Source organism: Salarias fasciatus (assembly GCF_902148845.1).
Source record: "Salarias fasciatus chromosome 23 unlocalized genomic scaffold, fSalaFa1.1 super_scaffold_20, whole genome shotgun sequence".
Taxonomy (NCBI): domain Eukaryota; kingdom Metazoa; phylum Chordata; class Actinopteri; order Blenniiformes; family Blenniidae; genus Salarias; species Salarias fasciatus.
Window position 1 is genome coordinate 4,150,495 of NW_021941230.1, and position 27,779 is coordinate 4,178,273.

The window sequence follows — 27,779 nt, forward strand, 5'->3', positions numbered from 1 at the left end:
ACTCATAAAACTGGGGCTGTTTACTGAGGCTGGGAGGAGCACTGGATAACAAAACTTTCTCACTGTATTGAAGGAGTGTTGCATTTTCCCCAATTTATATAGCAATGAAGTGTTTTCAAAGTTACATTTCCCATTTTTCCACGGAGATGTAATGCGAGAGCTTTCAAAAGTTCCAGAGTATCATTCCATCTATTACACTATAAAACTCTATGTTTTTCTGTGTACTGGTATCTGTACTCAATATAGTTCCATACCGCTATTGGTATTCGGTGTCATCCAGTATTGTTCATGTTTTCATTCCACCCATACCGGTATTGGTACTGGGTATTGTGCAGTCCATTTCAGTATCGAACTCTGCATTGTTTTCTCCATACCGGTATCGGTACTCGGTATCATTACTTTACAGTATCAGTGCTGGGTGTTGTTCTCCCCATACCAATATCAATATTTGGTATAAGTACAGGGTATTGCTCAGTCCATACCGGTATCGGTACTCAGTATCCTCCCATCCATACTGGTAACAGTGTCTAGTATCAGTACCATTCAGTCTATCCCGGTATCGGCACTCACTATTGTTCTCTCCATACTGGTATCTGTCCTGGGTATCGTTCCCCTCCCCCTCCCGCCACTGCCGGTTCCAAACCACCGCTCGGCTCAGACCCTGAAGCCAGGAATGCTGTGAGTTCTGCTTCCAAGCCAAACTGTCCTCCAGGCTCCGCCCACTTACAGCCGTCTGCCTGCCGTTGAGCAAAGAGCCTCAGAGCCGAGTTCCTCTGCAGCAGCAGCAGGTAAGAGACCAGCCTCCTCCACTTTTCAAAACTTTCTCTTTCTAAAACTGAACTGAAAAAGGAAAATATGTGAGGGAAAAAAACAAAACAAAAGCAGACTCTTAGTAAGAAGAACTCTGGGTGAACTTGTTCAAAACAGTAGATTTCTTAAAAGGTTTTTAGACAAAAAGTTTGAGGTTTGCAGAAAGTTCTTGCTGTTTCAAAAGTTTGATGCTCTTATTTTGAAAAACAAGTAATGCAATGCAACAGGAATAATCTTTTTCTTTGTTTTCGGTTTCTTTGGCATCCTATTTATAAAAAGTTTCACGTTTCAAAAAGCAATGTTCCGACAGAGATGTTTGTTTCCATGGAAACGGGATGAATGCTGAAAACTCTGTAGTTGGATACAGTCAGGGCATTTTCAACAAGATTCACCTTGGGATATCCTTTCAAAAAGATGGACAGAGTAAGACCATTCATTGCTAGTGTTGCAACTTCTGAGCCATTTTCAAAAAGTTGTACTTTTCCCATTTCCCTGGAGGCTTATTTTTAGTGTTCCACCTTGTAAGCTGTTTTCAAAAAGTTGCATTTTCCCTCATTTCCATGGAGATTCATTGCTCGTGTTCCATCTTGTGAACCATTTTCAAAAAGTTGCACTTTACCCATTTCCATGAAGACTTAATGTAAGTGTTCCATCTTATGAGCCATTTTCAATAAGTTTTGCTTTACCCATTTTCACAGAAACTTAATGTTAGTGTTCGATCTTTTGTGCTGTTTTCAAAAAGTTCAATTTTACCCCAATTTCCATAGAGTTGCATTTTCAAAAAGTTGCGCTTTACCTGTTTCCATATGGAGACTTTATGTTAGCGTTGCGTATTAGGAGCCGTTTCCAAAAGTTGCATTTCCGCCATTTCCATGGAGACCTGTTGTTACTGTTCCACCTGAGAAAACATTTTCAAAAAGTTCCACATTACCCGTTTCCATGGAGACGGAGTCTGAGCCTTACATAGTTTCAGTTTTCACTTAAAAACTTTATTTTGATATTTTCATCAAATGTTTTTCATCAGTCATTTCCAAAAAGTTGAGCTTGATAGTGACATTTGTCTAAAATGAAAAGACATCAATATTATTGGTCTTCACTTTGAGGAAACCTGATTGTTCTTGAGAAATTTCACAATAAAAGTACAGCTCATAATTAGTATCTTCCTCAGTGCTACACTTATACAATTCAGAGTTCGATTGACAGCTGTGAAAGACGTCATCACTCTACTTCCATATATGGTCAAAAGAGTCGCATGACCATAGAGTGACTCAGCAAAAAAAAAAAGAAGCTTTTTTTGGGAGAAAACTGCTCTAAAAGGTCACAATTTGGGGGTAAATATTAGAATTAATATATATTTTCTGATAGATAAATGAGTTGCCTTTCAGTCTGTGTGGTTTTCAAAACATTAAGAATTTTAGTTTAGACACTAGAGGGCTCAGTTTTTGAAAAACGCAAGATTTCCCCCCATCCGGCTCCATTATAACTGACAGAATCTTTGGAAGAAATCAGAGGACACACCTTTTCTCTATCAAAAAAACAGACATATTTCAACAGGTTTTCCCCACATATGTTACATCATCTTGTTCAGAAGGACCTTCTGATTCTTCACATGTCCTTGGTTTGTTGATAGGAGTCACGGTTTAGCCACAATCAACACTTTTTCAAGGTACTTTTAAAAGGTGATTTTTTTTTCACTATACATTTTATCCCATTATAGTGGGTGAGGGCAGGAGCAAGGCAGGATTTGGGAATCAAACTTTCAAAGCCAATAAAATCCAAATTGTATGACTTTTTAAAAAGTTACAAATAACCTTTATTCAGCAACTTCTCTTCTATCAGTTAGTCATTTTTTAACGTCTCTATGACAAACAACCAAGGAAGAAATCATCTTTGTTTGAGGACCAAATTTGAGAAAAAAAACTTATTTTGAAAGGCAAATGTTTCATTTCCTGTTGGATTTAGGTCCGAGGTGTCAAGTTTGACACCTGTGATTTTTAGATCATGATGAAATAAACACGTGAGCATTGGTTTGATGTCTCTACAACATTCCCACAGGCAGTGGCAGCCATTTTAATGTATCCAGGTGGCGCTAGACAGCAGATTTTAGCAGTGATGGGGCTATGTTTTTCCATTATCTAAAATTTTTCACCAGTTGTGATGTTTTTACCTAATTTGGTGAATTTTGAAGCATGTTTAGGGGGTGAAATTTGAGTTCAAAGATGCTGTGGGACAATAATAAACTACAACTGTAGTATTTCAGCTGTTTGAGGACCCAAGATCTTATTTTGAAAGTCAAATCACTCACTTCCTGTTGGATTTAGATCAGATGTGCCAATGAGAGATTCTTAGATCTTGATGAGATGAACGAGTGAGCATTGGTTTGATCTCTCTACTACATTTCTGCAGGCGTGGCGGCCATTTCTAATATCTAGATGGCGCCAGAGAGCAGATTTTAGCAGCGACTGTTCTGTAACTGAGCTCTTCTGAACTTTGGCCAAACATTGTTGCCTCTTGTAAAAAAATATCCAGAGCAGCTTGACTGCTAATGGGCCTAAAAGTCTGGCAGTTTGTGGAACATGTCTGGGAAAATAAACTCTCCTCGGCCAGAATTTGTTCAGATTCCAAAGACGCATTTTCTTCTTCTTAAAAAAAAAAAAAAAAGTTTTTCTTCCCTCCAAAAGGAAAGTTTCGCCCAAAGTGCTTCTGATTTGCTGTCAACTCTCCTCCAAAGACATCCGATCCTCAACCGTTTTATTTTTCCTACATTTAACAAGTGAGAACGCTTCAGAAAGGCAAGGAAACACAGAGAAATCAAAGAGGGTGTTAAGAAAATTAAAGCATGTAAAAAGAGAAAGTAGAAAAAATTGTGGAGGATTTCAAAAGAAAATAAAATGAAAGCCAAAATAATAATAATAATAATAATAATAATAATAATAATAATAATAATAATAACAATAATAATATTAATAATGAAAAGATTAAATAAAATACAGTACAAGATTCAAAAGAATAATTGTATTTGTTCACAATATTCCCATAGTTAATCATGATCCCTGCCTGAAACAAATATTGATAAGACAGGAAGTAAAACCCAGTGGAGAAGACACCGGCTTGTTTGATTGGTCTGGACCAAACAGGAAGTCTGCCCTTCTTTGTTTTCTTCTTCTTCCCTCTGAAATAAAAGTTTCACCCAAAGTGCTTCTGATTTGCTTTCGACATCCGATTTTCCACTATTTAATTTTCCCTTTATTTAACAAGAAAGAAATACAGAGAAATCAAAGAATGTTAAGAAAATAAAAGCATGTAAAAGTGAAAAAAAAGAGATAGATTTTAATAGAGCATCATGTTGTTCCAGTTACCTTTGAAAAGTACGGACAAGATTTAAAAAACAAAAACAAAAACAAAAGTGGTTAAACACAAAATTTCCATCCTCTAAAAGTTGCATTTCTAACAAGTTGCATTTTCCACAAATTCTGAACTTTCCCCATTTGAGCACCACGTTCAAAAAGTTGCACCATCCGCTGCTGGGAGCCTCGTAAATCAGCCTCTCTTTCCCAACATTCCTCAGAATATTTCCCCTCCTTCCTCACGGCAGTTCTCACAACCGCCTCCGTCACCTGAGCGCTCCGTTGCCACGGCAACGGTTCGACATTGTTATTCTTCTCTAAAGTTTCCGCTCCAGACGCCGTGATTGCTGCCATCACCCCGGCTGGACTCATCGCCAGAACAGTCGGCGCAGATGTTTAAATACTACAGTGGAAAAAAATAAAATAAAAAATAAATTCAATAATAATATTCATAATATTAATAATAATAATAAATAAAGTAGTAAAAAATTATTTTTTGAGATGAGATGAAGATGAAGTAAACCCCGAAAGATGCTTTGCTACAAGAAGAAACTGCAGGAGTAACTTAGTATGTGGATACTGGGGTTCAAGTTGGTGGAGTGTAGTGGTGTTCCCCTTCTGCATCCTCAGCAGGTATCTCAGGGTCACAGGTGTTTTGCCCCTTAACCTGTACACCTCTCCTGAGTTGGGCAGCAAAGGCTGAGTTAACCTTCACCTGCAGAAGGGGTCCAGCTACCATTTCTTGACAGCCACAGCCACCTGGAACTGGTTTCGGCTACTGTGGCAATCTCTCTGATGGCCCTCTGTAGTTGCTTGGGATTAAGTCCAACCTTCTGCAGGAAACAGCGCATAGATGTGGTGGGGAAACCCCTAGCGCCGACCGCGGTTGGATGGAGGGTTGCACGCCAACCAGCGAGGGTTGCCTCTTCTACTATGTCCTGGTACTTAGCCTTCTTTGCCTGGTGAGATGTGGCTAGCCTGTCTTCCCAGGGAACAATGAGTTCAGTTAGAATGATGGACTTTGGCTAAATCCCATTTCACCCCTTAGCCCTCCCCCTTGGCCCTACCCCTCCGTTTTGTGCGTTCACGTGGAGGGGTAGGGGTGTCCTGATTGTCATTATGATGTAGGGGTAGGGCCAAGAACGAGGGCTATTCACTCTTCCAAAAGGAGATTCTCCCGAGGCACACTCCAAACGGAGGGGTATGATGCAGTGGCGGCGGTGGCGGGAGCGCTTGTTTTGTCCGCCTACACCGTGACTGGCGGGCGAGGTTAGTTCACTTCCACATTGGCGGGGGCGCTTGTTTCCCACCCGCGCATTCCAGGCAGACAGTGTTGAAGAAACCAATTTATTGAAAACTAGAATGGCACTCAGAGAGCGCATACCTCCGCCACAGCTCAAATCAGTGACCAAAAAGCTTAGAACACCATATATAATGAAACCACATTGTGATCGAGGGTGTGATCAGAGCGGAGCGCTGTGGCGTACGGTGCCTCTGTCTGTCGCCCTCTCTCCCTGTGTGTGTGTGTGTGTGTGTGTGTGTGTGTGTGTGTGTGTCTGTCTGTGTGTGTCTGTGTGTGTGTGTGTTTATGTGAAAAGGAAAACCGAAAAGCAACAATTTATGTTATTTTACTTGTTTTTAATTTGAAAATCGACCAGATTCTGTCGTATTTGCCGTTCCCGACTGCCCGTGTGATGCGATCTGCTCTGTCCAGCTTCAGAACTGGCGGTGCATGGCGCGCAGCTCGAGGAAAAAATAGAGAGGAGCGGAACGGCCGCGGTCCACGGTGCGAGCTGCTACGCACGCGGCGGTCCCCCGCACCTCCGTCAGATAAGTTAACAGAGGCGCCGATCTGACAGTCGGTGCGCAGCGCTTCCACTTCCGCGTCTGAAGCGGCGCGTCCTGCGTGAACCAGGCGTTTGTCGCCCCCTGTCGGCGGGCCTGCCCAACTATGTGAAAGACTCCCTATCTCTCAATGATAAAGAACCCTTAAAAAAATCCCAGATCCAGACAGTGAGTCGGATCTTCACTAAAATTTCATCAATTCTAAGTTAGCCCAAGACCCACCTTTCCACAAAGTTTCATTGCAATCCATCCATTACTTTTTCCAGGATCTTGCTAACAAACCAACCAACCAACTAACTAACCAACAAACCAACCAACAAACCAACAAACCCACATGATTACATAACCTCCTGGCGGAGGTAATAATCGTCTATCTGTTGTGTTTGGAACGCGTCTGGAATGTGCGGGTGTGGAAACGAGTGCTCCCGCCAATGCGGAGGTGAACTAACGCTGCCCGCAACTCGCGGTGTAGGCAGACAAAACAAGCGCTCCCGCCACCGCCCCTCGCCACCGGGTATGACAGACTTCTCAGAAAGCCTTGCAAGATCGGCAAGATGGCGGCGTCTGCAATGAAAGAAGTTCATAAATGTAAGTAATTTCTCAATGAATAAAGTTTTAAAATGTAAGTAAAACATTCTTCTTCGGCAAACAATTGTCGCATCTGCCTCCGTCATCGGCAGCGGCGACTACTGATGACGTTCCCGATTGTCGAAGGGGTGTTCCAGTTCGGAGGGGTCTACTTTCGGCCCTACCCCTTAGCACTCCGTTTCAAAGGGGTAGGGCTAAGGGGGAGGGCAAGAAAGAGAAATGGGATTGGGCCTTTGAACTCCTGGACAGAAGGATCATATCCGGTCAGAGGGTAGTTGCCACTACCTCCTGCGGAAGAACAACTTCTTCTTGAGATCTACGCGCAGCTCCCAATCTGTTGCGCGGTGTAGCATAGATCGTAGACTGTCCAGTCTTTTCCCCTTCTGAACCTTGCTGCCCTCCAGATGGAAGCTTGTGAACTTTGGTGGTGCTAGTGGTTGTTTGTTGGTATTGCTTCTGTGTAGTTCGACCCACTTGGCGACCTCGGTTAGGACTTTGTCATGTCTCCACCTGTAGCACCTGTCTGCGAGGGCTTTTGGGCAGCTGCCTCTTGCTCCTTGCCCTAGATCTTCAAATTGCTTAGTGTGGGTAGGAGATCAGCCACAGTGCGCAGCAGGAAGTTCAGCTTGCCTTGGTCGGTCCCCCAGAGCTCCTTCCAAGATAGTGGTCTCTCGAGCACCCCCTCCCTTCTGTCTTGTGTGTTGCTTTTCGACCAGCTCTTGACACGATAGTTGCCAAGCCCTAGCCATCCCCGACACACAGTACCCACAATTTCTTGATGCCTCCAGTAGGCTTCTGAAATAACAAAATAAAATTAATAAAATACTGGATGAGGCCGCACGGTGGCGCAGTGGTTAGCGCTCTTGCCTCACAGCAAGAAGGTCCTGGGTTCAAATACCGGCCGGGGCTTGGGGCCTTTCTGTGTGGAGTTTGCATGTTCTCCCCATGTGTGCGTGGGTTCCCTCCGGGTACTCCGGCTTCCTCCCACGGTCCAAAAACATGCATGGTAGGTTAATTGATCACCCTAAATTGCCCCTAGGTATGAATGTGTGAGTGAATGGTTGTTTGTCTATATATATCAGCCCTGCGACAGACTGGCAAACTGTCCAGGGTGTACCCCGCCTTCGCCCACAGCAGCTGGGATCGGCTCCAGCCACCCGCGACCCTGAAAGGGACCAGCGGCAGAAAATGAATGAATGAATGAAAAATACTGGATGAAACGGATTCCTCCGCATTCCTCATTCAACCGTCATCAAGAAAACCTTGCCAAAAAATGGAAAAAAACCAGGAAACTACTATCAAAATAAAAGCACCGCATATCAAAACTGGAAGATAATTTCTGCTGACAGCAAACAAACATTGGCGGTAAAGATGCAGAGGAGCAGAGAAATTAAATTATGGTTATTTACAGATGTGTGATGGATGTTGGATAACAGTAATAGTTACAAAGTATTTAAAAGTATCAGCTGTAGTGAAAAAAGTATCAAACTTTCAGTAAAATTTGAAAAGAATAAACAAAATATCAGAAAAAGTAAAAAAAAAATCAAAGTATCATTAAAAGTTACAAAAGTATCAACAAAAGTATCATTAACGTTTTAATAAAATTTAAAGTATCATTAAATTACCAGTAAAATGTAAAAAGTATCAATAAAGTTTTGTTAAAAGTTAAAAAGTATCAATAAACTATCAGTAAAAGTTAGAAAGTATCAATTAACTATCATTTTAAAATTAAAATATATCAATAAAGTTTTATTCAAAGTTAAAAAGCATCGATAAACTAAATAAAAATTAAAAAGTATCAATACAATTTGTATTAAAACTTAAAACGTATCGATAAACTATAAGTAAAAGTTAAAAAGTATCAATAAAGTTTTATTAAAAGTCAAAAAGTATCAAAAAACTATTAATAAAAATTAAGAAGTATCAATAAAGTCTTATTTAAACTTAAAAAGTATCAATAAACTGTCAGTAAAAGTAAAAAAAGCATCAATAAAGTTCTAGTAAGCATTAAACATGTTCAATAATGTTCTTGCAATAGTGTTGATATTGATCTTTTTTTTAAAATATCAATATTGGTCTGATCAATAAGACTGAAAAAACTTTTTTTTTTTTTTAATCTTTATCATCCCAATATTGGCATCAGTTATTGACCATAATCAATATATTGATCATTGCTATCAGAATTACTATCACATACAGGTTCACAGCAGTGGATCATTGGTTAAAATCAGTGTTTCTGTCTTGTTCTCTGCTTCATTATTAAACCAACCAGCAGCTCCGCCTGCTGGACAAACATCTTCACTGCACCCTCTTCACTGTTTATACAACATGGAATTTGATTTTTTTAATGTATTTATTAACTATTTTTTAATGTTTTTAATCTTTAATGTTTTGTTGTGAAAACTTATCCCGAATTAATTAATCAATTAATTTGTTTATTTATTTATTTATTTATTTATTCATGTGCTAATTTATTTATTTATTTATTTATTTATTTATTTATTTATGTTTTTAATTTGTGTTTCCAGTCCAGACGTGGTCGCCCTCTAGACCATGCCCTGTTCTTGAAACTCATCCAAAAAGTAGCATTTTCTTCCTGATTCCATTTAGACAGAGTAAGAACATTTTCAAAAAGTACTGTTTTTTTCCTGTGTCCATGGAGAAAGAGTCAAAACATTCTCAAAAAGTAGCATTTTCGTCCAGTTTCTATGGAGATAGAGTCGGGCGATTTTCAAAAAGTAGCATTTTTGTCCTGTTTCTATGGAGACAGCGTTGGACAATTTTCAAAAAGTAGCATTTTCGTCCTGTTTCCATGGAGACAGTGTCGGACAATTTTCAAAAAGTAGCATTTTCGTCCTGTTTCCATGGAGACAGTGTCGGACAATTTTCAAAAAGTAGCATTTTCGTCCTGTTTCCATGGAGACAGAGTCAAAACATTTTCGTGGAGTCCCTTTTTTTCCTCTGTTGCCATGGTGACAGAATGGAGATCCCATGGTAAACAGTCCTTCTGTGTAAACTTTCCCTTTTTATCCAACATAAACCGTCGTCATGGTAACAGACTCAATACTTGAGCCTCATGCTGACATCATCGTCACTCTCTGGACCGACTCCACATTCAACTTGGTTTGTTTTCACACCATCGTCACGGCAATGCCAGCATGATGACATCATGGCAATTAGCCTCTGCCTGTTGCTATAGAAACCGGCAGCTCTTGGTTGATGGTGCGTTCAGGTGAAAACAGAAAACTAGCCACCATTGTGTTTCAGGTGTCTGTTTAAATTAAAAGTAAGGTGCAACTTCAAGAAAAAAATGTCTAAGCTGGAACTTTTTGTAAAAGCTCCAACTAATGGAAGTGGGGGGAAGCACATCTTTCTGACAAAGATCTGAGTCCATGGACATGGGAAAATGCAACTTTTTGAAAATTGTCTGAGTCAACAGAAACGCAAAAATGCATTTTTTTTTTTAGAAGTATTCTGACTCCAGGGAAATGGGAAAATGCAACTTTTGAAAAATGTTTCACTCCATGGAATAAGTACAATACAACTTTTCAAAAATGCTCTTACTCCTTCAGAATGGTACTATGAAACTTTTGGAAAAGGCTGTGACTTACCAGAATTAGGGAAATGCAACTTTTTGATAAAAAATTTGGCTCTGCATAAATAAGAAAAAGCAACTTTTTGAAATGACAAAATACTTCTTGGTTCCTGTAGCCCATCACTATTGCCTGTTTCCTTTATTCCATCACTACTTCCTGGTTCTTGTAGGTTGTGACTACTTCCTGGTTCATGTAGTCCATCACTACATCCTGGTTCTTTAAGGTTGTCAATACTTCCTGGTTCCTGTAGTTCATCACTACTTCCTGGTTCTTGTACCTTGTCACTACTTCCTGCTTCATGTAGTCCATTGCTACTTCCTGGTTCTTGTACCATGTCACTACTTCCTGGTTCCTGTTTTCATCACTACTTCCTGGTTCTTGTAGGTTGTCACTACTTCCTGGTTCATGTAGCCCATCACTACTTCCTGGTTCTTGTACCTTGTCACTACTTCCTGGTTCTTGTACCTTGTCACTACTTCCTGCTTCTTGTAGGTTGTCACTACTTCCTGTCCATGTAGTCCATCACTACTTCCTGTTTCCTGTAGTCCATCTCTACTTCTTGGTTGTTGTACGTTGTCACTACTTCCTGGTTTCTGTAACCCATCAATACTTCCTGGTTCTTGTAGGTTGTCACTACTTCCTGGTTCTTGTAGTTTCTCACTACTTCCTGGTTCTTCCGTTGTGCTCTATAATCAGTAAATCCAAGAGGAGTGACTCTGACAGTAACTTTCTTTGTTTCCTTTCCCAGGAAAATGTTGCCACTTCCTCCCCACTCCTTCATCCTGGCCATCCTCCTCCTCCTCTCCTTCCTCCAGGTGGAAGGCGGGGCTTATTATGGACCCAAACACCCCCCTCCCCCTCCCCCTCCTCAGCCCCTCCCTCAGTACAATGATGGCCTCCCTCAGCAGCAGTTTCTGGGGAACGACATGCCTCACATGCCCTACAGCAAGGAGGGTCCTCTGCTGCCTCTGTACGGGAAGGAGTCCCCTCAGCTGCCTGTCCAGAAAGGCAAGGAGAGGCCGCTGATGGCTCTGCCCGAGGGAAAAGGTGGAGTCTTTACCGTTCTGTTGACGTAATCTAATATGCCAATGATTTATTTATTTGCTTATGTATGTATTTATTTACCTTGTTTGATTTATTTTTTTCATGAAATTGTTTTATTCATTCATTCATTTTTTTATTGATTCATTCATTCATTTATTTTTTTATTTATCCATTAAATCATTTTCTTGTTTGCTTTTTTTACTTAGTAATGTATTTTATATTTTAATTATTTGTTCATTTGTTTTATTTATTTATTAATTATTTATTTATTCATCCGTCTATTAGTTTTATTTATTTATGCATTCATCTATTTGTTGGATTGTTTTATTTACCTATGTATTTATTTTTAATAACGTTAACTCGTTTATATATTTATTAAGTCAATCATTTGTTTTATTTACTTACTCATTTTTTTTTTACTTATTTATCAGTTTATTTGTTTGTTTATTTGTTCATTTGTTTATTTTATTTACTTACCTTTCTGTCATAATATTTGTTTATTTATTCATTCACTCACTTGTTTATTATTGTTTAATTATTTACTCAAGTGTTTATTTTTTATTGTGTTTTTTATTTGCTTACTCATTTTTATTCATCCCTTTATTAGTTTAATGAATGAATGAATGAATTTATAAATTTAAATTGTTTTATGTAATGGTTTTATTTTTTTATTTATTATTTGTGTTAATTATTTATTTATTTACTTATTTATTTATTTACTTATTTATTCATTTTGTTTGTTTGTTTCCAGGTCAGACTCTCCCCAGAGGGGTCAAAGGTCGTCCCCTCCTGCCTCCAGTCAACGCTTTACTCGAGGGGCCCCAAGGACTTCAGGGAGAGCCTGGACCGACGGGACCCCAGGGCTCCCCGGGGCCCCCGGGTCCGGGATTACCGGGCTCTCCGGGAAAACCCGGGCCCCCCGGTCTCCGGGGCCAACCGGGGATCGGGAAACCCGGCGTGCCGGGCTTACCGGGTAAACCCGGAGGGCCCGGTCCAGCGGGACCCAACGGTGGTCTGGGTCCAAGTGGTGGTGAAGGTCAAGCGGGGCCCCAGGGGCCCCCCGGGGCCCCGGGTCCCGTTGGACTTCCTGGAGTTTTAAAACCTGGAGGTCAAGGTCTGCCTGGACTGCAAGGACCTGCTGGAGAGCCCGGTTTGAGAGGTCTACCTGGACTTCCTGGCCCTCCGGGGCCCAAGGGGGAGCAGGGACTCGGGGTCCCGGGACTTCCTGGTGTGAAAGGCCCGGCCGGCCCCCCAGGGGCCCCTGGGAGCGTCGGTGTTCCCGGCGTCGCTCAACCCGGTCTGAACGGTCTCTCGGGGCAACCGGGGCCTCCTGGAAAGCCCGGTCCACCCGGAGAACCGGGGTCTTCAGGGCCGCCCGGGGTCAGGGGTCAGCCGGGACCCCCGGGGGTCCCTGGAGTCGGGAACCCGGGTCAAGATGGCTTCCGGGGTCAACCTGGGAACGTTGGTGTGAAAGGAGAACCTGGGCCTCCGGGTTTACCGGGGACTCCGGGGTTACCCGGGTACGGAAAGCCGGGTTTTCCAGGGCCCCAAGGTCCCAAGGGCCACTCGGGTCTTCCTGGACTACCGGGACCAAAGGGAGGTAAGGGAGAAGGGGGCATGCCGGGGGTCTTCGGTCCGGCTGGGCTGGATGGGGTTCCGGGCCCTCAGGGTCCTCTGGGCCCCCCTGGAGCTCTGGGCTTCCCGGGACTGAAGGGAGAGGACGGTTCTGGGGGCCCAAGAGGGAATCCGGGACCCAGAGGTGGAATCGGGGCCTCTGGTGTTCCTGGAGAGCCCGGTAGGCCAGGAGAGTCGGGACAACCGGGGACCAGGGGCCTCCAGGGCCCCATGGGCCCCAAAGGAGAGCCAGGTATGAAGGGTCGACCCGGCCCCCCTGGGGCCCCTGGACTCCTGGGGCCAAGAGGAGAGATTGGTCACACAGGGGTCGAAGGTCACCAAGGACCGCAGGGCATCCCCGGAATGATGGGCCCCGGGGGGCCGATCGGACCCCCGGGACCCCCGGGACGGAAAGGAGAAATCGGTGTACCTGGTAAAGCTGGTTACCCCGGCGACGGAACCAGAGGCCCCGTGGGTCAGATCGGCCCTCAGGGGCCCCCTGGAATGAGCGGTCCTCCAGGTCTACCAGGCCGACCGGGCCCTCCGGGCCCCCCAGGAGGGCCAGCCCCGCCCCCTCCAGACCTGGGCCGGACCCTCCCGGCCAGCGGGGCCCAGCCACTTTTCAACAGCGTCCCCGAGACGAGCCGGACCGGCACCGTAACCCGCCGGACCGGCCCCGAGACCCCCTCCTTCACCGCCTTGCTCACCGACCCCTTCCCCTCGGTGCCGGGGGCCCCGCTGGTTTTCAACCAGCTGCTCCACAACGGGAACCAGGACTACGACCCCCGCTCCGGGGTCTTCACCTGCAGCCTGCCGGGGGTCTACTACTTCTCCTACGCCGTGCACGGCGGCGACGTCTGGGTGGCCCTGGCCCAGAACGGCGCCCCCGTCATGTACACCTACCAGGGGGGGGAGGGGGGAGGAGGAGGAGGAGGGGGAGGGGCGGGAGGAGGGGGCGGGGCCGAGGACCAGGCCTCGGGCAGCGCCGTGCTCCCCCTGCTGGAGGGGGACTCCGTGCACGTGCAGCTGCCGTCGGGCCGGGCGGCGGCGCTCCACGCCGGGCAGTACGTGCACGCCACCTTCTCCGGGTACCTGCTGTACCCCATGTAGACCCGGGGGGAAAAGACAGAATAAATAAAAATAAACAGAAATGGTGAATTTTTCAGCTTGACTTCAGTCACAAGACATCAGGCAGCGGGGGGGGGGGGGGGGGGGGGGGGGGGGGGGGGGGGGAAGGAAAATCTAAAATGAAAATAAATAAGATCATTGTTTTTTTAATTAATAACATGTTTTAATAAAAAACTTTGAGACACTTTGAGATTTCTCTTTGAAATGGAAACTGCATTGCAAATAAAATATTATTATTATTATTATTATTATTATTATTATTAAAAACTACAAAGAATAATTCTTTTTAATAAATAGATGAAATATTTTGACAAAAAATAAGTAGAGTGTTTTTTAAAGAAAAAATATTTTTGATAAGTAATAAAACACGAATATATTATTATTTTTTTTTTTTTTTTTTTTTTTTTAATTAAAATGACAATATTTTGTAACTTGACTAGAGTTGCAAGAGAGATAAAAGCGGGAAAAAATAAATAAATACATACATGGTAATTTGTTTAAAAAAATAAATGCAAATTCAAACGAAATTAAATAAAAAATATAAACAAACCAAATTAAAATCAAATTTTTAAAAATAGTAAAAAAAAAGAAAAAGATGAAAAATAAATGGCGATATGTCGGAATTTGACTTGAGTCACAAGAGATTTGACAGGAAATAAAATAAAAAAAATCAATGAAAATCATTTAAAAATTAATTTAAAAAAAATTCATAAAATAAAAAATATTTAAATAAACAGCGATATTTTGTAACTTGAGTTGCAAGAGATCGACAGAAGAAAATAAAGATATAAATAAAAGTAAATAAAAATACTTTGAAATAAGTGGAAAATGCTGAAGAAATCTCCCAAACACACACACACACACACACACACACACACACAAAACAACTGAAAATTGTCTTGATATAGAATAACATTTCCTTAAATCAAGTTACTTTGAATCATTTAATCTTTTTTTTTTTTTTAGGGCAGTTCCCTTAAAGTTCTTCCCTTTTTTCAAACGACCTTAATTTAATGGGAAAAAAAATATATGGATTAAACAAGTGATAGTGAAAAGAATTGAGAAACTAAAAAAAGTGAAATGAGACGTGTCAGTTGTTTGTTTAATGTTGTGGATCGTTTTTAAAAAGTCTTCAAATGTACAGTTTTCTTACTATTATAGAAACTGGATCAACTGTGTCAGCCTCCATGTATTTCTGTATTCCAAGAATGTTTTGAGAAATGTTTTGAATTTTTTTTTTTTTATTCGTCATCTGGAAAATAAACGTTTCTCAAAGCGACACAAAAATACAGGTAAGAATTCTGACTCTTGTTTTGAAAGCTCGTTTCCATGGCGACGATTTCAGGGGTCTGTTTCCATGATGACGGCACTCGAATTCGCTGACAGCACAACTTGCTGACATAATTTTGAAGAAAAATGTTGTTTTCCAAGCCTTCATTGTTCAGAGCAGTTCTCAAAAAGTTCTGTTTTTCTGCAAATATAGACTCAAATTGAGGGCACTTTTAAAAAGTTGCCTTGAACCATTTCCAAAATTTTAATTTGTTTCACTTGTTTTAGATGTAGTTGTCATGTTTTCCAAAAGTTGCATTTTTTTTCTTGCAAATATTTACACAAAGTGAGCTCACTTTTAACATGTAGAATTTTTCAGAGTAACCATGGAGATCAGGTTGGACTGTTTCCAAAAAGTTATATTTTTCACTGTTTCCATTGTTATGTTTTCAAAAAGCTCTATTTTTTTTTTTTTTTTTTGCAAATATTTACAAAGTAAGAGGACTTTTAAAATGATGCATTTTCCACAGTTACCACAGAGATGGAGTTGGACCATTTCCAAAAAAGTTTCATTTTTCTCCTGTTTCCATGGAGACAAAGTAGCATAACGGGCTGTGGGAACCAGGAAGTAATGACTGACTACAAGAACCAGGAAGTAGTGATGGACTACAAGAACCAGGAAGTATGGACTACAGGAATCAGGAAGTAGTGATGGGCTGCAGGAACCAGGAAGTAGTGAGGGACTACAGGAACCAGGAAGTAGTGATGGAATACAGGAACCAGGAAGTAGTGAGGGACTACAGGAACCAGGAAGTAGTGAGGGACTACAGGAACCAGGAAGTAGTGATGGAATACAGGAACCAGGAAGTAGTGATGGAATACAGGAACCAGGAAGTAGTGATGGACTACAGGAACCAGGAAGTAGTGATGGAATACAGGAACCAGGAAGTAGTGAGGGACTACAGGAACCAGGAAGTAGTGATGGACTACAGGAACCAGGAAGTAGTGAGGGACTACAGGAACCAGGAAGTAGTGATGGAATACAGGAACCAGGAAGCAGTGATGGAATACAGGAACCAGGAAGTAGTGAGGGACTACAGGAACCAGGAAATAGTGATGGAATACAGGAACCAGGAAGTAGTGATGGACTACAGGAACCAGGAAGTAGTGAGGGACTACAGGAACCAGGAAGTAGTGATGGAATACAGGAACCAGGAAGTAGTGATGGAATACAGGAACCAGGAAGTAGTGAGGGACTACAGGAACCAGGAAGTAGTGATGGAATACAGGAACCAGGAAGTAGTGAAAGACATTTTTTTTATTAAGACAACAAACAGTACAAACAAACATCAGACATTGAGACAGACACACACCATTCACACATTTAGAAGTATTAACTCTACCACCAGGGGAGAAAATATTAAACAAAAATAAGCAAAGGAAACACCAAACAAGTGACAGAGTACAGTAACCAGGAAGTAGTGATGGAATACAGGAAGCAGGAAGCAGTGACGGAGTATAGTAACCATGAAGCAGAGACAGACTACAGGAAGTAGTCATGATCAGAAGATTTAAAATCAATAAATTTAATTGATCAGATTTACAAGCTTGATTAGAACTGACCAAAATCTGTCATTCCCATCTTCGTCCACTAGATGGAGACAGATTACAGCATTAGAGGAAGAAGGTCTTCTTCACTTCTGTCACAAAATAAAAGTCTGTAGAAGGAATAATATTACTAAAAGGTTCCAAATATTATTGATTTTTTTTCTTAAACTTTTGAAAGATAATTGCATATTTTTTATTTTAGAACTAGCCTTTAAGATTTATAAAATGCTAAACGTCCCTGGTGAGACACAACTACAAAATTTGTTTTCAATTCATTAATTTCATTAATAACTTTTCTTCAGGAACTCACTGAAGAAATGTGATAATTCAGATTCTCACCTTCTGTAATAATAATAATAATGATGATGATGATAATAATAATAATAATAATAATAATAATAATAATAATAATAATAATAATAATAATAATAATGATAATAATATTGAAAGTCATTTTGTTAGTTATTTTAAACATTTTTCTTATTTTTGACCTCTTTCAAAATGAAGCTGCAATATTTTGAAATACTTCAATAAATTTAAAATGAGTTCATTTGTATTTTTCGAAAATTAAATTTAGACTGTAGTCATTTATTGATTTTTTTTAATTTATATCTGTCTTCAATCATTCATTCTTGCTGCTTTTTAAATTAAATCACTTCCTCTAGTTTAATTTAAGAATGGAAGAGAGAGTTGATGTTTTTGTTGTTGTTTAGTTGTGTATGTCGGTGTGTTTTTTTTTGTGTGTTGTCAGTCTGACTGTAGGTTTGTTCACAGTTTGTCGACTTTCTTCATATTGTAAATAAAGTGATCTACTTTAACTCTGAGGAGGTTTTGTGTTTGGCTGCAGTGAAACAGTCATCCGGACCGACTGTTCCAGTGTCAGTCGTCCTGATCGGCTACTGATCGTCAATCATTCTGATTGTTGTTTAATCGACAGTCGTCCTGATCTTTGATTGCATGTCAGTCGTCCTCGTTAGGTGTTAATTGTCAGTCATCCTGACCAGGTGTTTTAAGTGTCAGTCATTCTGATTGCTGTTTGATCATCAATCGTCCTGATCTTTGATTGAACGTCAGTCATCCTGATCATTGTTTAAAACATCAATTATTTAAACATCAGTCGTCCTGTTCTTTAGTTGCGCGTCAGTCATCCTGATTGTTTCAATATCAGTCATTCTTTTGGTGTCAGTTGTTCTGATCATTGTTTAATCAACAGTCGTCTTCGGGTGTTGAATGTCAGTCGTTCTGATCTTTGGTTGATCGTCAGTTATCCTGATTGTTTTACTATCAGTCGTCATTTCATCTTCAGTCGTCCTGACTGTTGTTTTAACATCAGTCATTCAACTATCAGTTGTCCTGGTCTTTGATTGAATGTCAGTCATCCTGATTGTTGTTTTAAGGTCAGTCGTCATTTTGTCAGTCGTCTTGATCTTCAGTTGAGCGTCAGTCATCCCGGTTGTTTCAATATCAGTCATTCTTTCTGTGTCAGTCGTCCTGATCATTGTTTAATCAACAGTCATCCTCATCGGGAGTTGAACGTCAGTCGTCCTGACTCTTTTTTAATCATCAGTCGTCCTGATTGTTTCAATATCAGTCGTTTCAGTGTCAGTCGTCCTGATTTTTGGTTTAAAGTCAGTCATACTGACAGTTCTTTGAATGTCACTCATTGTTTGATGTCAGTCGTCTAGATTGTTGTTTCAGTGTCAGTCGTCATTTTAGCGTCAGTCGTCCTGACCGGGTGTTTAATCGTCAGTCGTCCTGATCTTTGATTAAACGTCAGTCGTCCTCATTGTTTGTTAACTGTCAGTCATTGTGATCTTTGGTTTAGTGTCAGTTTTCCTGATTGTTGCTTGATTGTCAGTCATTTTGATTGTTGTTTAATCAAGTCGTCCTCATCAGGTGTTAAGCATCAGCTGTCCTGACCGGGTGTTTAATCGTCAGTCGTCCTGATCTTTGATTGAACATCAGTCGTCCTCATTGCGTGTTAACCGTCAGTCGTCCTGATATTTGGTTCAGTGTCAGTCATCCTGATCGGGTGTTTTAACATCAGTCGTCCGGATCTTTGGTTTAACATCAGTCATATTGATTGTTCTTTTATTGTCGGTTATTGTTTAATGTCACTCGTCCTGACCGGGTGTTTTAACGTCAGCCATCCTGATCTTTGTTGAAACGTTGTTTCAGTGTCAGTCATCCTGAATCGTCAGTCGTCCTGAGCGGGTGTTTCAGTATCAGTTTCCCTGCAGCCGTCTATCTTTACCCCGTGTTGATCAGAGCTCCAGGAACTGAACCCTGAGTCCCAAATACCCACCGGAGGGTCAGCGGGTGTGAGTGTGTGTGTGTGTGTGTGTGTGTGTGTGTGTGTGTGTGTGTGTGTGTGAGAGAGAGACTCTACAGTGGAAAACATTTGCATGGTTGAACACGGCAGCTTGTAAATCACCGCTCCATTAAAAACAGACAGGAATGCTGTTCTACACTGTAAAAAAATCACAATCTGAGCAGGTTTTTAAAACTAGTTCTGAGTGAAAATGTCTCATTTTACTGGATTTAAGATGAATTCACTTAAAAATCATGTTTCAGCGAGACAACAGACTTGATTCTATTGGTAGATATTTAATTTTAAATGGAGATACTTTTACTCTGAAATAAGTTTTAAAAAACATTCTACAATTTTCATTTGTTCTATTGGCAGATTTTTTTTTTTTGCCAATGAAGATACTTTTCCTTTGAAATAGGATTTAAAAAAATTCTGCACTTTTCACTTGTTGAATTGGCAGGTTTTTTTTAAATTAAGATACTTTTATTTTGAAATAACTTTTTTAAAAAATTCTACAATTTTGTACTTGTTCTATTGGAAGATCTTTTGTAATTGATACTTTTACCTTGAAAAAAGTTAAAAAATTCTACAATTCTCACTTGTTTTATTGGAAGATTTTCTAATTAAATTAAGATACTTTTACTTTGAAATGAATACATTTTTAGGGGTCAAAATGCTATTTTTAGGTGTTTTATGCCATATTTCAGGGTCAAAATGTCACAATTGAGGGTCAAAATATCATTTTAGTAGTTTATATTGTAATAATTTTTGGAAAAAAATGTCTTTTTTTGAATAAACATGTAACTTTTTTGTAACAAAATAGCAGTTTTAGTGGCTAAAATTACATTTTATGGGATTACACTGCAAAAAATCAAAATCTAAGCAAGTTTTTAAAACTCGTTTTGAGTGAAAATGTCTCATTATACTGGATTTAATGTAAATTTACTGAAAAATTATATTTCATCAAGATAGAAAGACTTGATTTAAGAGAGTTTCTCTGAAATCAAGACAGTTTTCACTTGTTCTAATGGTGGATTTTTCTTACTCAAATGAAAATATTTTCATTTTGAAATAAGTAACAAAATCTGCCAATAGAACAAGTAAAAATTGTGAAAAAGATAGTAAAAAAAATTAAAAAACCAAGCTTCCGGTGAGGAGGGAAAAAGGAGGACAACAGAAACTGAGCCAAACACACTGCTCATTAATTTCTTTATTTTTAAAACTTCAAAATAAGGGCTGAAATGTGACATTATTAGTCTTTTCTTTGGACCAAAATGGAAAGTTTGAAGGTGGAAATGTCAGCGTTTATGGATAAAATGTCATTGTTTTGGGAGAAAATATTATATTTATGGGTGAAATTGTAATTTCTGGAGGTAAACTTTTCATTATTAAGGATTTAAAATGGAAGAAATGATTAAAATGTCAAACTTGATTTCAAAATTTTAAATTCTGAGTATTAAAATATAATTGATGAGGTTTGAAATGTAACGTTTTTGCTTCAAATGTCAATTTTGGGATCAAAAGTCATATTTTTTGGGACTAAAATGAAATATTTGACGGTCAAAATGTCATTTTTGAGGATTAAATTGTCATTTCTGGCAGTCAATATATTAAAGAATAAAAACATAGATTTCTCTATATAGACAATCACTTCGCCTCATTTGAGCAGCTGAAAACTAAACTAAAACTATTGAACTCCCACCACTTTAGGTATACCTTCAAATCAGGCACTATGTTAAAGGTGCACTTCCAAGTTTTGAAACTTTGCCAAGAAGCTGCCCCTTCTATGATCTCTTGATGACTCGTCCTGATTCTAGGCACTTCATATCCCGATTTGTGAAGCTGTTCTCCACCACGGTATCCACGCATCATCTTAGAGAAACCCGGTCAAACGAACTGCAACTTGAGGTTTCTGAAGACACAAATGTTGCGTCAGTGTTGGGTATAAACTGATTCAGTTCAAAAGTCATTCATCGTTTACAGTTTTCAAAGCTTAAATGACATAAAATCCATCCATCAGTGTCTCCATTGTGCGATAGATGCGGGGGTGCAGAGGGTTCTTTATCTCATCTGTTTTGGTCCTGTCCTCAGATGCATAAGTTTTGGTTTTCGACAGGTGTTAATGTTCGGTATGGTCGCAGCAAAAAAGATGATACTCCTGGATTGGAAGTCCCCCGATCCTCCGTGCTTCAGGAAATGGCTCAATGAAATGATTGGTATTATTCAGAGGGAAAAGTTACGCTTCTTCAGAGCCAGTGCAAGAAACAAATTCCTGGATAATTGGGGCCCATTTGTTGACCATCTTAAAAGCTAGTAATGGCTCATCTTGACTGTATTGTGTTATTTCTGTAACACCGGACCGGGTATACATTGTAACAAAAAAATATATATAAATATGTTAAACTTTTTTCTTTTATTTGGTAGCTCTAGGCTCTGTTTTATATTTGTTGTCATCCCTGTTTTGCTTTGCTCTTGTCTGTTGTATGTTTTGTGTGTGTCTGAAAATCTGAAAATAAAATATTAAAAAAAAGAAAACATAGACTTGAACTGGATCCTTCAGTGTTCTCTTCTCCCACTGTCCTTGAATGCACCACACACGACACAACCAGCCACGACCGGTCGCGTGATCAATCACGTGATCAAAAAGCAGCAGGTGAGAAGGGAAGCAGGACTGCAGACAAGAAGGTAAGACCAATCTCTAAATCATTTCTTTATTTTTAAAACTTAAAAAAGACGAAAGAGAGACATTAAATGAGAGTTAGTTTCATGAGAATTAAAAAAAAAGTATTTCTTTACTTAAATTTTTAAATTTAAGGAAATGTTTTGAAGAAGGTTAATTAAGGAACTTTGATTAATTGTTCTATTATATAAGTATAATAATTATTGTAATTCTAACAATTATTATTAATTATGATTGTATATATTACAAAATAATTATCATCATCATTAGTTATGATATTTATAATTAGATCATTTATTATATATAATTAATTAATTTGGACTAATATTTTTAAACAAGTTACTGATACAAGACTGATGCTCGTAGTTAAAAAATCAATACAAAAATCCCAATATTGAATTTTTTTTTCCAAAAAAGACTGATATCTGACCGATACCAAAATGTTCAACAATTGACTGGTATTGATTGATGCCAAAATGAATGCAATAAATAAATAAATAAATAAATAAATAAATAAATAAATAAATAAATAAATAAATAAATAAATAAATATTACACTAGATTATTAACAATAATGATATGGGATCGATACTGAAAAATTTAAAAAAAAAACAATATGTTAAAAAATGTCCAATCTTCATCGATAAGATTTTATTTTTAAAAAATAACCAAAATCAGACTCATGCCAGTATCTTCAAAATACCAATATGCAAGAAAATGACCAACATCAGAATGATTCAGATGTTATCAAAAACAAACAAAAAAGTGGACAAATATTTGACTGATGTGGATGATTATAAAACAAAAACTGACCAATATCAATATGTTAAAACGTGATTAATGTTGACAGAAACAATGTTATAAAATATCCAACATCAGACCAAAAATGTGTATGAATAAAAGATACCAATACTGACAAAAAAAAAAGGTAAAAAAGAAAAAAACATGGCCACTATCAGCCTGATAATGATAAACTAACTACACCGTTTCCATGGAAACAGACATTGGTTGGACTCACACCCGGGGCCTCCTGCTGTGAGCTAACAGGGCGAACCACTTCTGCACTGTGATTCTTCTGGAAACATCTAAAATAACCCGACAGTAACATGAACCTGAGGACCGCGTGCACGCTCACGTGCATATGCTTTACACACACACACACACACACACTCACATGGTGGAGCAGTGTGAAGTTACTGCGTGCTGTCGGGGAGTCACGGTTCGAACCCCATCCATCATCCACCCCAACTGAGAAGAGCTTTATTTATTTTTTTGCTATTTTTTTCTGTGTTTTTAATTTACCATTGTCCCTGAAGGCAACACACACACTGCCAAGTGTAGCAGCTTTTTAAAAGTCTTCAAGTTTTCAAAATAAAGTACGAAATGTGTTAAAGAGCTGCAGTGAGCATGTTAGACCTGTAGGGGGCGGAGTTATGAGGGGCTGCGGAAACCAATCAGAAGCCTGGAAAAGAAAAACACAGCAAAGGTGTCAAATTACATCCTGTGTCTTCAAGGATGAATGAAAAAAGCAGGCAAACTATATGATATTGATTATTCTAAGCTCCTCCCCTATTGTCATGATGATGCTAAGCTCCGCCCCCTCCTGATGAGGCTGATGACACTAAGCTCCGCCCCTCGTTGAGATTCCGGTGTCAATAGGCTCCACCCCTTTAATTCTGATTCTACTTAACTCCGCCCAATCTGTGATGCTATTGAAACTAAACTCCGCCCCTTTCCATGATGCTGATGATGCTAAGCTCCGCCCTCCTGTGAAGCCATTGACTCTTAGCCCCGCCCCCTCCGGTCTACATGATAACACAAATTTATTCGATATATATTTAAAAATGAGATTTTTTTTTTTTCATTTTTAAATGGAGATGGAACATTTTCATGTTTAAAAAAAAAGTTGTTCAACATTTTCAAAAAGTTGCACCGTTGCCCTGTTTCCATGGAAACGCAGATGGACTTTTATTTCTTTGTCATTTTTTCTAATTTCTGCAGGTTTGCTGACTCAATGTTTGAATTTTCAGAACAACTTTTAAGATTGTGAGGTGTGTGTGACACACACACACACACACACACACACACGCACACACACCACACACACACACACACACACACACACACACACACACACACACACACACACACACACACACACACACACACACACAGGGGATTAATGGCAGTGTGTCAAGGAGAGGAGCCTCCGACAGCTGGAGGACTGTGAAACACACACACACACTCTCTTACACACACGCACAGTCTCTCTCTCTCACACACACACTTGCTCTTTTCACTCTAATTTCTCTGAACAGGAATGTCAATGTCTCAATATAATTACATAAAAATACCCATAATCCCTTTGGGCCTGTGCCGTCATGGGGGGGGGGTTAAAAACTCCCACCACTTATTTTTAGCCCAAACCCCCACAAATAGAAAAGGGGGCGGGGCTTAATTAAAGGTGGATTTTCAAGGTGGTGGGGGGGTATATAACCCCCTCTTTCTAAAAGTTGTGACATCACACACACACACACACACACACACACACGCTCAACAATTGTGCAACAGCTCGGCCGGCGGAGGTTTTCGAGCGATTAGACGTCTGTCCTCCATATGGCCGGGGAGGGGGGCAGGAGGAGGAGGGGGTTAAATTTAACAGCTGATTTCTGGCTGGCAGGTTCCCCCCCCCCCCCGGCTCCTGTCTCATGCGCTCTCCTCTCTCACACACACATTTTCACAAACCGCCGCAGCAGCAAGGCAGGAGGAAGAAGCAGAAAGGAGCCGAAACGCCGGGATCCCCCCCCCCGGAAAAAAAAAAAAATGGCTCTATAGGCCGGCCGAGGACGAGCGAGGCAGAGACAGAGAGAGAGAGAGAGAGAGAGAGAGAGAGAGAGAGAGAGAGAGAGAGAGAGAGAGAGAGAAGAGACCCCCACGGCAAGGTGGGGGGAGATAGCGGTGTGTCACTGCAGCAGGAAGGTAAGAGACTCTCCGTGTGCGTGTGTGTGTGTGTGTCTGTGTGTGTGCGTGTGTGTGTGTGTGTGTGCACGAGCTCTCCAATCCATGCACGAGATGTTTAAAAAGTGGCAAAATGAAAGATGTTAAAAAACTCAAGGTTTTTCAAGAAAATCTGGAAAGCTGGATTCTGATTGGCCGGTGACAGATTGTTCGGGTTAATTTTTTGAGGGCGTGCACGGTGGCGTGCACGTCGAGGGGGGTTTCCAAAGGGCAGCGTGTCCAGCAGAGTCAGAGTGGAGCTACAGGTTGGGGAGGAGGGGCTAAAGTAAGGGGGCGGGGCTACCGGTGGAGGGTTAAAGTGGAGGTGTCGGGTTACAAGGCATCGGTTTTGGAAACAGACGCAGCAGGACAAATGTCAGCCGGTACAGTCTGGAGGGGTCAGCTCTACGCTGATGATGTGATGCTGTTCTGTGGAGGAAATGCGAGGATGGAGCAGATTTTTAAAACAGTGCAGCTTTCTGAAACAGATGGGTTGTTCTGTTGAAGCTTCCCATTAAGGCTCCATTGTGGCTCCATTGTGGCTATACTGAAGGCACCATTGCGGCTCTATTGAGGCTCCATTAAGGCTCCATTAGGGCTCCATTGTGGCTCCATTGTCGCTCTATTGTGGCTCTATTAACACTCCATTGTGCCTCTATTGTGGCTCCATGCTGCCTCTATTAAGGCTCCATTGTTGCTCCATTGAAGCTCTATTGTGGTTCTATTGAGGCTCCATTGTGGCTCTACTGTGACTCTATCAAGGCCCCATTGTGGTTCTATTGAGGTTCCATTGAATCTCCACTGCATGATATACTCCACAGCCATCATTCATCATTACCCACCACATGTTTTTGCTTTGCAGAGAATAATCTTTTATTGAGTGTATTTTGAACTTCAAAAGCCACCATAGTGCAAACAGATGCAAAGCATTGTGGGTAATGTAGTTGTAGTTTTATAGTGAGAAGGTTAATCTAAAAACAATTGGACACTTTCTGTCTTGGTCAAGTTTTTTTCTTTGACACTGAGAGGTCTGAGCTGAAACAACTTTAGTGGGCGGGGCTATAATCTAACCACTTCCTGGTTGCTGTATTCTGTTACTACTTACTGTTTCCTGTAGTCCATCACTACTTCCTGGTTCTTGTAGTCTGTCACTAGGTGCGTTCACGATGGCAAAGCCAGAGGTAGACAGAGCTAGACGAAGTAGACGGCGCAGCCGTGGGGCGGAGTTATCAGTCTGCCTCCAAGTCGGACAACCCTCTGTTCTCCATGTTGGTGTTTCTCATGACTCCACTGTGGGGGGTGTTTACAGGCCCGTCGTCCGGGGTGGCAATGCCCCCCCCCCCCCCCCCCCCGCCTGTGCCTCCTTGCCCCCCCTGGCTGTCAGAGGGGTAATTTTGTTTTTCTTATTAAAAACAAAAGAATTCATAATTTCTTTTGTGTGTCACATTGTGTTAATTCATATTCAGTTAACTGAAATGAATACAATTTAAAAAAATAATAATAATTTTAAGTTACGTTTTGGCTTCTGTCATGTGAAGCGTGCCTGCTGCTGCAAGTGTGACCAGTCATCAAGGGGGGCAGACTGCCTCGCCTCCTCAGTCCAAAAAATTAATAAATAAAGTTTTCAGTCTATTTTGTGCTTAAAAAACAACAGCAAACTCCACTGGCTTGGTCAAATCAATATGAAGTGTTGTGCTATTCAAAATTAAAAAAAAAAAAAAAAAAAGTGGAGACTCCAGCTCTACTAAGGTAAGGTTATCATTTGTTTTATTACTATTTGTGCTTTTTTAGCAGTGTGATTAATGATCATATGTTGTTGGACACAGTAGAACAGGCCTCTGATCTGTGGATTCTGTCTTTGTGTTGCTCCATTACTTTTTCGCCACCCCCCCCCCCCCCCCCCCCCCCCCCCTCCCCGCCCCCGGTTTGTAGCCACCGCCCCCCTCCCCCCTCTACACTGGGCTGGAGCCGGGACTGGGTGTTTATTTATGCAAATAAAGCGTGTTGTCATCAAACTGATGACGAGTGGGCTCGGGTCCAATCCCCTGCCTGTATGAACCAGAGAGGTGGGCCAGGTAGCCGCGGTGAGTTGCTCTCGAGCAGCTCACCGCGGCTACCTCTGTGACCGATCTCATTTGGGTCTCGCGAGTTTTCGATGCCCTACGTAGGTCCTACGTATCAGTGACGCCGGGCCAAACCTGGGCGGGGCGGCTCAAAAGTCTTAAAGGTCTGCCTCTGGCTTTCTCATGTCGAACGCACCTACTACTTCCTGGTTCCTGTAGTCCATCACTACTTCCTGGTTCCTGTAGTCCATCACTACTTCCTGGTTCTTGTAGTTCATCACTACTTCCTGGTTCCTGTAGTCCATCACTACTTCCTGGTTCCTGTAGTCTGTCACTACTTCCTGGTTTCAGACCCAGTCATTAGAGTTCCTGAGATTTCAAAAGCAGCGCAGCCTTTAGTTTCACGTCTCAGACTTTCCTCGCCGTTTTCCTCAACATCCACACTGACAGGATTCCGGCATATCCAGATGCAGCTCTGACCGTTAATCCGGTTAACGGCAGACGGGCGGCGGGGCGTTAAGAGCTGCCGCCTTCTGCTGCCGGAGTCAGTGCCTTGAGTTTTCAGGGATTCCACCACTTCGCTAACTTTGATTGACAGTTTGAGGGCAAGGGGGACGGGGTTTACACAGTCACTTCCTGGTTTTCAACATTTGGGGATTCAGTTTTAAAAACTTGCACTTTGTTTTTGGTGCTGGGGTGATCCAGGAAGTGTGGAGGGTTAGGGATTATCTTTTAAAAAGTTGCACTCTGTTTTTGGACTGCCATGATACAGGAAGTGTGGAGGGTCAGGGATTCTCTTTTAAAAACAGTTGCGCTTTGTTATTTTGGGGCTGGGACAATCCAGGAAGCATGGAGGGTCAGAGATTCTGTTTTAAAAAC

At 41.0% G+C, this 27,779-nt stretch overlaps 1 protein-coding gene across 1 annotated transcript; it reads left to right on the top strand.

Annotated features, from left to right (window-relative positions):
* Positions 1–736: 736 nt before the first annotated feature.
* Positions 737–14,025, top strand: LOC115383985 (collagen alpha-1(VIII) chain-like). The gene is made up of 3 exons (XM_030086227.1): positions 737–788; positions 10,935–11,233; positions 11,982–14,025. The coding sequence occupies exons 2-3, from the start codon at positions 10,939–10,941 to the stop codon at positions 13,952–13,954; spliced, it is 2,268 nt and encodes a 755-aa protein (XP_029942087.1). The 5' UTR covers positions 737–788; positions 10,935–10,938; the 3' UTR covers positions 13,955–14,025.
* Positions 14,026–27,779: the final 13,754 nt, after the last annotated feature.